Source organism: Mastigoproctus giganteus, chromosome 12 (assembly GCF_048544385.1).
Source record: "Mastigoproctus giganteus isolate SK-2022 chromosome 12, ASM4854438v1, whole genome shotgun sequence".
Lineage (NCBI taxonomy): Eukaryota > Metazoa > Arthropoda > Arachnida > Uropygi > Thelyphonidae > Mastigoproctus > Mastigoproctus giganteus.
In genome coordinates this window covers 13,788,244-13,801,095 of record NC_143586.1, presented here as the reverse complement: position 1 = coordinate 13,801,095, position 12,852 = coordinate 13,788,244, and the positions used below count along the sequence as shown (strand labels likewise).

General features: G+C 37.1%; 1 protein-coding gene across 1 annotated transcript in view; it reads left to right on the top strand.

Annotated features, from left to right (window-relative positions):
- Positions 1-12,852, top strand: part of LOC150076717 (putative ATP-dependent RNA helicase DDX17) — a 141,055-nt gene that overhangs the window by 116,011 nt on the left and 12,192 nt on the right. Inside the window, exon 13 of the mRNA XM_090386635.1 lies at positions 10,738-10,797. Within this exon, the coding sequence (XP_090242761.1) occupies positions 10,738-10,797 (60 nt within the window). The remainder of the gene's footprint in view (positions 1-10,737; positions 10,798-12,852) is intronic.

Below are 12,852 nucleotides of genomic sequence, written 5' to 3'. Positions count from 1 at the left end.
TGCGGTACAAGTAAACACATGGGTTGTGTTAGGGTAGCTAAGAATAGAAACAGGTGCATGTATACTTGCGTGTACACCAATGCAAGGAGTTTAGTAAAAAAATTTGATGAATTTGAGGTATTGCTCAAAACATCAAAGGCAGATATTGTGGGGATATCAGAGACGTGGTGTCACACAGATATAAGGAATGCAGAACTGGAATTTGAGGAGTATAACGTCTACAGAAAGGATAGACAGGATAGGAAGGGAGGAGGGGTTATGTTATTAGTTAAGAAACACACAAAATCCAAGGAAGTGAAGCCAGTCGACATCGATGGACAAGGCAGTGTCGAGTCAGTTTGGTGTGACATAAGCATAGGTAAATCAAAATTGAGAGTAGGAGTGTGCTATAGGCCTAATGACTCTGATGAGTATAATAAGATACTGTACAGGGAAATAGAATGGGCCAGTAAATTAGAGAGTCTTATAATGGGGGATTTTAATTTCCCAGATATTGACTGGAATTTGTGGGTTGGTCACTCACACACTAGCAAGGCTTTTGTGGATTTATTGGATGATTGTTTTCTACACCAGCATGTTCGGGAGGCAACTAGAGGGAGTAATACTTTTGATCTGATTATGAGTAGTGGTTCTTCATGCATTAAGAATCTGCAGATAAAGGAACCACTAGGTGGCAGTGATCACAGTGTGCTGAAGTGGGATTTACTCAAGGAGGTAACTACCATCAGAGGTAAAGGGAAGGGTTTTTGCTTTCGTAAAGACGACTATGATGGTCTGAGACAGTATTTAAATTCTATGGAGTGGGACCAACTGATGATGTTACCAACAGCAAATTCAAAATGGGAAGCATTCAAGGAACTAATCTTGGAAGCTACCAGGCTTTACATACCAACCAAGAAATATTGTTCAAGGTTCAGGCCTAAATGGTTGTCAGATGAACTAATGAGACATATGGCAGAGAATAAAAATGCATGGGATACATACAAATTAATGGATGACATGGAAGCCTATGATAGATATAAGTTGGTCTGTAACCAAGTCACAAAGGAGATTAGGCAGGCGAAGGCAGATTATGAGAAATACTTGGCAAAGGATGCAAAGAAAAACAGAAAAGAGTTCTTTACCTATTTAAACTCAAGAAGGAAAGGGATGAATCAGATTGGTCCACTGGATGTTGATGGTTCAACAGTTGAGGATCCTGCTCAGGTGGCTAACAATCTAAACAAGTATTTTGCATCTACATTCACACATGAATAGTTATTCAGGAAGGGGAATGTCGTAGGTGAAGTAAACATTGGCAGTGAGCTAGATTTTCTAATAACTGAGAGGAAATTGGAGGAGAAATTGTTGAGGATAAACATAAAAAAGGCGCCCGGGGTGGATGGGATCTATCCGGTTATATTAAAGGAGGCAGCAAAGGAAGTAAGCAAACCCCTAGCCATAATTATGAGAGCTTCTTTGGACTCAAGGGAGGTACCCATAGACTGGAGATGTGCAAATGTAACCCCAATTCACAAAGGAGGATCAAAGGCTGACACAAGTAATTGTAGACCTGTTAGTTTAACTTCGGTCCCAGGGAAATTAATGGAGGCACTGGTTAAAGCAGCACTGCAGGATCATCTAGACAAGAATTCAGTTATAGCTCAGACACAGCATTGTTTTGTTAAGGGCAGGTCTTGTCTGACCAATTTGATTGGATACTATGATGTAGTCACAAAAGAACTGGATGCAGGGAATAACTTTGATATTATATATTTGGATCTTAGAAAGGCTTTTGATACTGTTGCGCATGGAAGACTGCTGCACAAATTGGAGCAGTGTGGCATTGGAGGCAGATTGCTGCTATGGATAAAGGGATGGTTGAGTGGCAGAAGACAGAGAGTGGTAATCAATGGACACTGCTCAACGTGGATTAATGTTATTAGTGGAGTTCCTCAGGGTTCAGTGTTGGGTCCATTGTTGTTTTCTGTATTTATAAATGATATTGATGATGGTATATCAAGCTTAATGTCCAAGTTTGCAGACAATACAAAGGTTGGCAGGGTTGTTAAGGACACTACTGATGCTATGCTGCTGCAACAGGATCTGGAAAGGTTGAGCAGATGGGCTGAGAGGTGGCAAATGAAGTTTAACATTGACAAATGTAAAGTACTGCATATGGGAAACAGTAACCCCAGATCAACGTATCAACTCTGTGGTACTACGCTGACAGTGGTAGAGAATGAAAAGGACCTGGGAGTAATTGTGCAGGCAGATATGAAGTTCTCTGAGCAGTGCAGATGAGCTGCAAGAGTAGCTCATGGTGTCTTGTCAATGATATACAGGAATTTTTCTAGCAGGGATAGGGATGTGATTATTCCCTTGTATAAGGCATTGGTCAAGCCACACCTTGAGTACTGTATACAGGTCTGGAGGCCTCATTTCAAGAAGGATGTAGAACTGCTGGAACGAGTACAGAGAAGGGCAACAAGATTAGTGAATGGAACAAAGGGTTGCTCTTACGAAGAAAGGCTTAAATTTTGCAAATTACAGAGTCTGGAGACTAGGCATCGGCGAGGTGATCTGATAGAGGTGTATAAGGCTTTGAATGGCTTGAGCATGCTCAATGCCGATGGGATTCTTCCTCTTGCTCAGAATAATCACCTGAGAGGGCATAAATTCAAATTGAGGAAGGACAGATGTCAGATAGATATGCGGAAATTTGCCTTTATTCAGCGGGCAGTTGGTTTGTGGAATAGACTTCCATCACTTGTTGTTGAAGTTGATAGCCTTAACAAATTTAAGGCTCAGCTGGACAGGTATTTCGAACGAACGGAGGAGTGAAATGGGAGTAGTGGTTGTGTTTTTTTTTTTGGCTGATGCTGAATAAGCTTGCTTTCTTGCATCATATGTCTCTACTAATGCTAATGCTATATTTGTATTAGCCATATAATGCAAGGAAACACTGAGCTTTTGCTGCACCATCTAATAATAATAATAAACCACCTATTTGAATCCTTCCTCACATAGGAAACACTGAGCTTTTGCTGCATCATCTAATAATAATAATATAATATCGGTCTAAATACACCATAGTTAACCCATAGATTTGAGCTACGATTGTTGCGTAGAAGGCATCGTTTTAATTGTACTGTATCTCATAATGTGGTTGCCTTCACAACAAGATAGCTACTATTGAATTACTTCAAATAAATAACGCTTCTCTAGTAGAGAAGGCTACTGTTATTTATTTTCAGCGTACCACCACCCAGACGATCGTTTCGAAGCTTTTTGGCTTCGTCATCAGTGGGCGGGTAGGTAATACAACAAGCCATCTCAGTTGCGAAGTTATATCCACATTATGAGAGATGCCAGAAGGGTGTGGTGGTAATGTATTTTGAAAATTAAATGCACTAGGCATAATCCTTATGGGTTTTGATAATTAACTATATATCGGTGTAAATACACCATAGTTAACCCAAGCTTCGAAATGATCGTTTGGGTGGTGGTACGCTGAAAATAAATAACAGTAGCCTTCTCTGCTAGAGACGCATTATTTATTTGAAGTAATTCAATAGTAGCTATCTTGTTGTGAAGGCAACCACATTATGAGATACAATTAAAACGATGCCTTCTACGCTACAATCGTAGCTCAAATCTATGGGTTAACTATGGTGTATTTACACCGATATTATATAGTTAATTATCAAAACCCATAAGGATCATGCCTAGTGCATTTAATTTTCCAAATAATAATAATAATAAACTACCTATTTGAATCCTTCCTCACATAGGTGTATCTAGCCAGTTGAGCTTTGAATTTCTCCAAGCTATTAACCTCAAGTACCTATGGAAACAAAAACATTAATTAATTAATTAATACTGACTAAAAGAAAAAATCCTGCAATCCAGTGAAAATTTTCTTAATTCAGTTTACTCTTGCCTCTCAGAGCCTTTTTACACCTCAGTCATCTCATTTCGAAGCTCTGCAGCCCACATATTCAGTCTTTCTGCAGCCCACATATTCAGTCATCATATAGATGCTCTTTTGCTGATCTTACCAGGCATATCACCCATAACCATTACTGACCTTTCAAGAATCTCAATATATTTTTACAGGTGTGGTCTTTCGTACCTCAAACACTGTATTCCAAGTGGCCTCACAATTGCCTCATGAGTGGTGTTATGATTTCTCTACAAGGAAATGTTTGATAAATCATCGACAGGACACCATGAGCCGCTCTTTCCAATAGATGCAAGGAGGGTCCTTTGCCTTTAATATCTACCAACTCTCTCCTCATCATCTATCCCAACTAATGGGTCTTGTACTGTCAGTATTTTCTCCCCTAGTAGTACTTTTTTAACATGCTGACACAATTAATAATCATCTAGTTTATTTAAAAATTTTGATCCAATGGTTCCTACTTACTCACTTCAACTAGAGACAAATTGAAATCACCCATAAGACTTGCACATTTGCTCACCCATTCATTATGCATGTAGAGGCTCTCATCATAATCATCACAATATTCTGATCTGTAGATTACCAACACTCTCATTATACCTTTACTTTCGATTAATTTGCATCACACATTCTGTAATAGCATTCATTACTTCTGAATCTGAAACAACTTTGGCCATGTTCAGGCTGCTTCTAATAAGAAGCATAATGCAGTACCCCTTCTAACTTTCCTATCCTTCCTAAATACATTGCACATACCATGGCGAAACTCATCCTCTATTTTTGAGTTGCACAACATTTCTGTTAGCACCATTTGTCCTAGCCAGGAGTTCAAATTCACTAATTTTATTGACAATACCCTTGACATTAATCTGTACACAGTTAACACTAAATATTCTTATATGGTTTAAATGGCATTACTTTGACCCATTTAATCAGATCATAATCAGCCAATTTTAATCCACTGCAGGATGAAGACCTGTCCAGCAACTTTCCAGTTCCTTGTGTTTTGTGCAATGGTCATCCATTTACTACCCACGAACTCATGAATTTCATCTGTCCATCTCCGTCGTTGTTTTCCAGGTTTTCTTCTAGCTCCTCTTGGGTACCATTCTGTTATTTTCTTGGTCCATCTGTCATGTTTTTGAGCTATGTGTCCTGCCCAAGACCATTTTAGTTCTTTAGTTTTGATAAGAATGTCCTTTACTTGAGTTTGCTGCCTAATCCATGTTTCTCGCCTTCTCTTCCATTCTTTTGGTGAGTGCCCACATTTCACTTCCATAAGTCATTTTGGGGAGTATACATTGGTTCATTATTTTACATTTCAGACAAATTGGGATATTGCTCCTCAGTATGTGACTGAGTATGTGACTATGTTTCCTGAATGTCATCCATCCAAAATTTATTCTTCTCTTGACTTCCAGCCATTTATCATTATTACGGCTAATAACTTGTCCCAGATATGAATCCACCTTTCAATTACTGCTCCTTCAATCATTATATCCCTTTCTGTGGCATACTTGTTCATCATTACTTTTGTTTTAGCCATATTCATCTTTAGTCCAAAATCCTTACTAACTGCATAACTGATTAAGATTTTCCTCTAATTCTTTGGGATAATGGCTTATGATCACAATGTCATCTGCAAATCGTAAATGGTTTAAGTACTCCCCATTCACATTGACTTCCTTCTGCGACCAGTCTAATCTTCTGAAAGCTTCAAGGGCAGCAGTAAATAACTTTGGAGATATTGTGTCTCCTTGTCGAACTCCCTTCTCAATTTTAAATTTGCTACTGTCTTTGTCTAGTCTAATAAAGGAGGTAGCATTCTCATATATTTTCTTCAAAATCATAATATATGGGGTATCTGTGCCTTGTCTTTCCAGTGCCCGAAAAATTGCCTTATGCTGTATGGAGTCAAATGCCTTTTCATAATCTACAAATGTCTTTTCATAATCTACAAATGCCTTTTCATAATCCACAAATTCCAGACATAATGGTGTTTTATATTCATTTGCTTTCTCCATTAGCTGTGCTATTATGTGAAGGTGATCCATAGTTGAGAATCCTGTCCTAAAGCCAGCTTGCTCTTTCAGTTGATTCTCATCTATTCTTTCTAATCTGTTAGTAATGACCCTTGTGAACAACTTGTAGATGTGGTATAACAAGCTAATTGTTATACCACATCTACAATTTTCAATTTTGATTTTTTACCTTTCTTTCTTATGCTTCAAAGCTATGATTGCACTATTCCACTCCTTAGGTGTCATGCCTTTTCTAATGCATTTTGTGAAGAGTCTTGCCAGTTTCTGTCATGTCTCTTCCTCCCAATTTTAACAACTCTACAGTAACTTCATCTTCCCTCGGGGCTTTTTGATTCTTCATTTTCTTCAACGCATGTTCTACCTCAGGGATATTGGGGTTGGCATACGACATATCCAATATCATCAGGAAAGATATTGGGTATGTTGTATGTGTTACTAATTTGTAATCAATCTTTCCCACTGCTGGCATAATTCCCTCGCTCCTTGTATAATTCTCTGTAGTAGTCTTCTGCTATTTGAATTATGCCTTCTCTGTTATTTATAAGTACATCATCACTATTCTTCAGTTTCAGTATCATTTGCCTTTCTGTATCACTGCTCATGGCTGCTGATTTAAGTCCTTTGTTTTTCCTTAGTGCTTGTTTTATTTTTCTTATGTTAAATCTTCTTATGTCCTCTTTGAGTCTCTTTATAATGGCTTTGCAAAATATATATACTCAGTATACTCAATTTTATCCTTGTCAGTTTTATCTTGCTCTTCATTTGTCGTCTTCAGTTCATCATGACAAGTGTTTCTTGACTAATTTTTTCTTCTTTGGATTTCTTTTTACCTATAGGTTTCTTGGTTCTATGGGTTATTGGGTTCTATTGGGTTCCCTCATGGGCTCTATCACTTTCATAAAGTTGTAGTATTCCTTGTCGATAGCTCAGTCCTGAACAGTCTTCAGAGCTCAAACTTGTTCTTAAGTTCCAGTACATACTGCTTTTTCTCCTCTTCTGTTATCTCAAAGACCTTCATATTATTTACTCGAGTCAGTTTTTTTCCCTTTCTTTTCTTACATCTATATCAAATGTGCATCTTGCCATTCTATGATCACTTGAAACATTTACCTTGTTCAGGACAATAAATATTGGAATCATTCACGATGTATCTTCTGATAGTGAGGATGAAGTTGATTTCATTAGTTGTTAATCCATTTGGGCTCTTCCACGTCCACCCTTTCTGTTCACTCTTTTCTTGAAAAAAGTGTTCATTACTGACATTCCTTGAGATTCTGCAAATTCCACAAGTTTTTCAACACTTTCATTTCTTTCATCAGTTCCCAAATTTCCTATAGTTCCCCTTTCTGCACACTGAAATGTACAATTTCAGTGTACATTTCTTCAACCTCTTCATCATCATGGCTCGATGTTGGTGCATAAATCATTATAACCTTTAGTACCCTTGGTAAAGTACTTTCAAAATGTTGTTTTTTATATCTTTATGGACCAGAAAGCCAACTTCCCTTCACTGTTACCATTGTTATATAGCAGATTTCCACTTGATAAACTTATAAGTGATTCATTTCTTCTTCTTCTTGTTTCAGATCAGATAAACAGATACCTATATTACCCTTTTCTTTTCCACCTTAACTAGTAGTTTCCCTGAACTCTTAAGGTTTCCTCAGTGATACTAGCAAAAACTCTTGCACCACCTTTGTTCAAGTGTATTCTGTCTCTACAAAGTCCTTTCTTACAAGTTCTGACCATGCTGATAACCCCTCCACAAAGCTTTTTAGAGTCCCTCAAGTCTTGAGTTAATCCACAAGGCCTTCAGGATATAGTCCCTCCTATTGTACCTGGGCAGAATTGCAGACACATGCACATTCTGACCTAACTTGTAGCATTTTTTCAGCATGGTCCAAGAAATAATCATTTCGTGTGTGCTTTATATCATTAGTCCCCATGTGAATAATAATGCTCTCTTTATCCCCTTTAAAATCTGACAATCTCTTAGTGTCAACAATCTGACAGACACACCTTGTTTCTTGTCCACCGATCCTTATTGCAAGAAAAATGGTATCCGTTTCCCTGATGATGGATTATACGAATGGATTTAGAACTAAATCTTTTTGAATCAGTTTAGTTTGCACTTGATTATTTTGTTCTGTCCTGAATCTGCAATGCATCTCTTGCTAGATTTCTTGGATCTTGAATCCCTGATGAACTTCCAATTATGTATAATTAGGAGCTCATCAGCATTTATTTTAATATATTTGGATTTATTTTAATATATTTACATTTACTTTAATGTACAGTTTGATGTATACATTAAAATGCAGAAAAAATTAAACTCATTATTGTTAAACTTGTTATTATTTTACATTGTTGCTGATGTGTAAACATCTTTGGCGGGACCTAGTGAATTTTGGATGGTAGCAAAATCAATTTTTGATGATTTTGCGACACAGAATAAACAATTTCTGTTTCATAACAAAGAAAAACGGAGTCGGGAGAGGTCATGCAAAGGATCATGGGAGGTGATCTTGGATGTGCTCAGAACTTGCATAAATCAGCTAGTTGCAGAAAAACGGTTATGATTCGTGGCATACCACTTTAGTTGGCTTTGGGCTAACCACTTTTGGTTAGCCCAAAGAAACCTTTTGGTAACCAGAGAAATTGATTATCTTGATGGCACTGTGCACAGTAGTTCCATCTATCGCAACGACGGCCTTACCAGTTGAAGCACATATAATGGAGTCATTACAGTACCCATCTGTATTACTGAAGCGGTTGTATATTTCCATCAAGAGGTGAATCATAAACATTTTTCTGTTTATGATTCATCAGCTAGATCGCACAAAGGATCATGGGAAGTGATCTTGAATGTGCTCAGAGCTTGCGTAAACCGGCTGGTTTTGGAAAAATGTTTATGATTCAAGGCATACCACTTAGGTGGCTTTAGGCTAACCATTTCCACCCGTGGCAGAGACCTTTTGGTAACCAGAGAAATGGATATCTTGACGGCAGTGATCTTGAAGTGATCAGCCTAGCCAGTTGAAGCACATGTAATGTAGACGTTATAGTACTCGTCTGTATTACTGAAGCAGTTGTATATTCCGCATCAAGAGGCGAATCATAATCATTTTTAGGCAACCAGCTGGGCCTGTCAAGAATATTTGAATCGGTTCGTGATTGGGAGACAACAGACTCCAAATTACATGTATGAGTAGAATCTTTTGCTTGTCATTGGTCATTCTCATTAAGTTGCAGAAGTCCTCTTTGGTCATCAAGTTTTCGCATTTCTTTGCAATTGTGCCGAGTCGGTTGAGCGTGGCAAGCTTTAGATCCTCATTCATCTCACTGTTTGGATGATTGTAAAAGTTTTGAAAGAGGTCTTCTTTTCACAGTCGTGTTACAAGGCGATGCAGGTCATTACCACGTGCTTTGTCAGGGTCACTTGTCATTGTCTTGACACATCGTCTTATATATTTCAATTGTTTTGCGAATGTCCAAGTCTGATTCATACATTTTACAATATAGCATGAGCTCTTCATTGTTGTAGAACTTGACATATCTCACCTCTGACAGTATCTCTGTTTCCTCATTGCAAAATGGAATGTGCAGCATTACCATCTCATGTTTGTACTCTTTGAGATACTGAGCTGAGTCAGTTTCGATAGCGTATTATGTGTGGATGCTGTTGTTTCTTGCAGATCTCGTTAGGGCTGCATGTGTAATTTGCGACAAAGCATGACAGAGTAATATGATCCAACATGATAGTATGATTGTAACAATACAAATACTTGTATTTTTGCAATCATACTATTCAACAAATGGCTACAATGAAATGGGTAATTAGGCTATTGGCCTAACCTCTTCCAAATGTTGATTCGATACAGTAAGCAGCAGGCATGTATATTCTATTTATCACTAACATTGATTCGGTAGAGTAAGTTGCGGACTTGAGCATAAATTACATCATTCATGATTTTGGTTCTAGCTGTTCAAAATTTAGGATGTTGTCAAAGATTTTTACACATGAAACATCTTTTGTGCATACAGGGTACACGTGATTTTTTTTGTAAGATATTGGCTGAACTTCTCCATGCTACATTGGTTATCTCACAATTGTTAACTAAATGTTATCTTTCTCATTTACTAATTTAATGCATTTATTATCATTAAAAATGTCTACCAAAACAAAACTGAAAGACTTAATAGACAACAGTTTTTAATAGTTTCAGTAAGAATTGTGAAAATTTCTTGCATTGTTAATAAGGGTATATAATAAGTGTTTTACCTGTATTCGCATACAGAGAAGACCTATTAAGTCATAATAGATGTTATTTCTATTTTCTCTGTAATGCTGATATTCTTATCTTAGATTAATGTTTACACAGAACATTGCACATGTTATCTTGATCAAATTAAATTGCAGAGACAAAAACATCCTATCAGATGTTTTTGCCTCAGCTTCTTCAGCAATTGTAATCCTAATCGCTCGATTATTATTAAACTGTGCAAGAATGCCATCCAACTGCAGCAGAAAAGCAGAACTTGAAAAGCAGTAGAAACAGCCCTTGGAGTCTCTTCAGTCTGAAGTTCCGAAGATAAGCTATAAACTGAGACAGACTCTGTCTCAGTTTGTAGCTTATTTTTTTGACTGATGCAGAAAAAGCCTCCATTCTTCACATCATTTAGCTACTTATACAGTTTTAAATTTATTTTTTTTTCTTTCGAATGAAACAAACTTTACAATTTATTCTGCAGGTTTCAGGGATGGTGCAATTCCTATTCTGGTGGCCACTGATATTGCAGCCAGGGGACTAGGTAATGTTATTTGTATTCTTTAAATAATTATGTTTCTAAAGATCCAATTTGTGTCTCACTTGCAAGATAATAGAACAAGAGCAGATATTTTTGAAACATTATTATACATTCATATTTACTGTTGTCTTCTCTGGTATTCACGTGTTATGCTGTTTTCGTACAAGTTCTTTCCTTCCAGATTTGGTCTGCTTTTTGTCCCTTCTCCCAGGTAAGTAAATATATGTATGTATTATGTTTTACTTCTGCAGTGAACGCTTCATCCAAGGCTATCGTGATTCAGACAAATAGGCAATTCCCATATGAGCCACAGATTCATCACTGTCTAAATGATAACCATTGCTCAACTGACAACTCTTTTCTGTGTTTCTGATGTAAGGCGTGTACTGATTGCAAATTAAAACTTGGTGCCATGCTCTAAGAATTTGAGTCACTGGAAAAATTAGACAACTAACACTGACATAATAGAGCTAAAGGAAGTGGAGTAACTTCAAAATAGGGGATAATGTGTTTTTAATGCAGTGCCAGCGGTTTCCCACAAATCCACATTTAGTATCACTGAAGAGATGCAAGACTGCAAAGCCATATTGTGAGTTGTGTGTTCGCATGTTGTTTGTGTTGTTCATCTGACCACTTAGTTACTGTCACAAAGGAAGGCAGCTCCCAGCATCTGTCCACAGCATGAGCAGCCAGGACAGAAGAGGGACATTTACAAAGCTGGCTCTTCTGGATAAAAGCAGAGGCGACCTAAAAAGAGGAATAAGACACACAGGATAGAAAAGAACAGGTAAGGTGGGGGGGATGATGACAGAGGCATCACCTGGTGTGTGCAGAGAGAGAACTAACGACTTTGAGTTTTTCACCTTGCTTCTCTTATTTGAGGCACAATTCTAAATTTAATTAAAAATTAAAATTGCCGCACATGAACTAAGCAATAATATTATAACAATGCAAGTTATTACCAGATTATATTACATGCTACACTATTATGTTTTTAAATAATGCTACTGCCTTTCTAATTTCTTTGCTACAGAAAAAAAAAAAAAAAGAAAATGCCAGCCTACATGATTAGAACCTTCAAGCTACTAATTTACTACAATTCAATTACTTCTTTTTCTGTTTTATTAAACTGGCTATCTCATTATGCATCTTGTGCTATATTTTCTTATGGTGTATGTGCATTTGTGGCTTCCAGGACTATAACTTTAAAAGTATACTATAATTCTGACATATTTCTATCCATTCCATTCTAGAAAAAGATATTTAGGTGAAAAATGTATTTATCTTTTTTTCCTTCTGTGATAACTGTAGTGTAAGCGTTATTGTTTCACATGAATGCTCTCCTTGTTCTGCCAGATGATGACCCCCCCACCTTAGGGAATACTACAACTCCCAGTTACCCAAGTCCCCAATTGCTAAGAATTATCACACACAGAAGCAATAAACATTCTCCATTCCCATGACTACCTTTAGTAACAAGTTATATTTTCTGTGCAAGAAAAGTCTTGCTACTCTGCTTTTATGCCACAGTGCCAGTACTTTCTAAATTTTTAGCTTCTTTTGTGCAGCCTGAGAAATGTGGCTAGTTCACTTTCCCCTTGCTGTTTTTGACAGTTTTTTGCCTTTCACCCTTTCTACTCTTTGTTCTTATTGTTTTGCTTCAGTTCATTTAGAGCATGTTGATTACTTGCATGAGCCTTATTCTTGAATGTACCCCACAGATAAAAATCAGTGAACAGATAAAAATATGATAATATGGCAAATAAAATAATAAAAAATCCACAAAAATCCAGAAAAAAACCTTGCCAATTAAAAAATATTAATAATAATAAATAAATCTTTTTGCGGTCCAGCATGACCAGATAAGGTCAGAGAAGTTCACAGGATAGATCCAAAAAACAGTGCATGTCCTTCCTTATGCTTGACAATTCAACAACAAAAAATAAGACAGTCATCATAGAATTCCATTAATTGATTCATTGATGTGTCCAAAAGATATGTTAGTCCAAAAGTTGTGAACAACTTTTTGACTAACATTTTCAAGTTTGTTTATAGGTG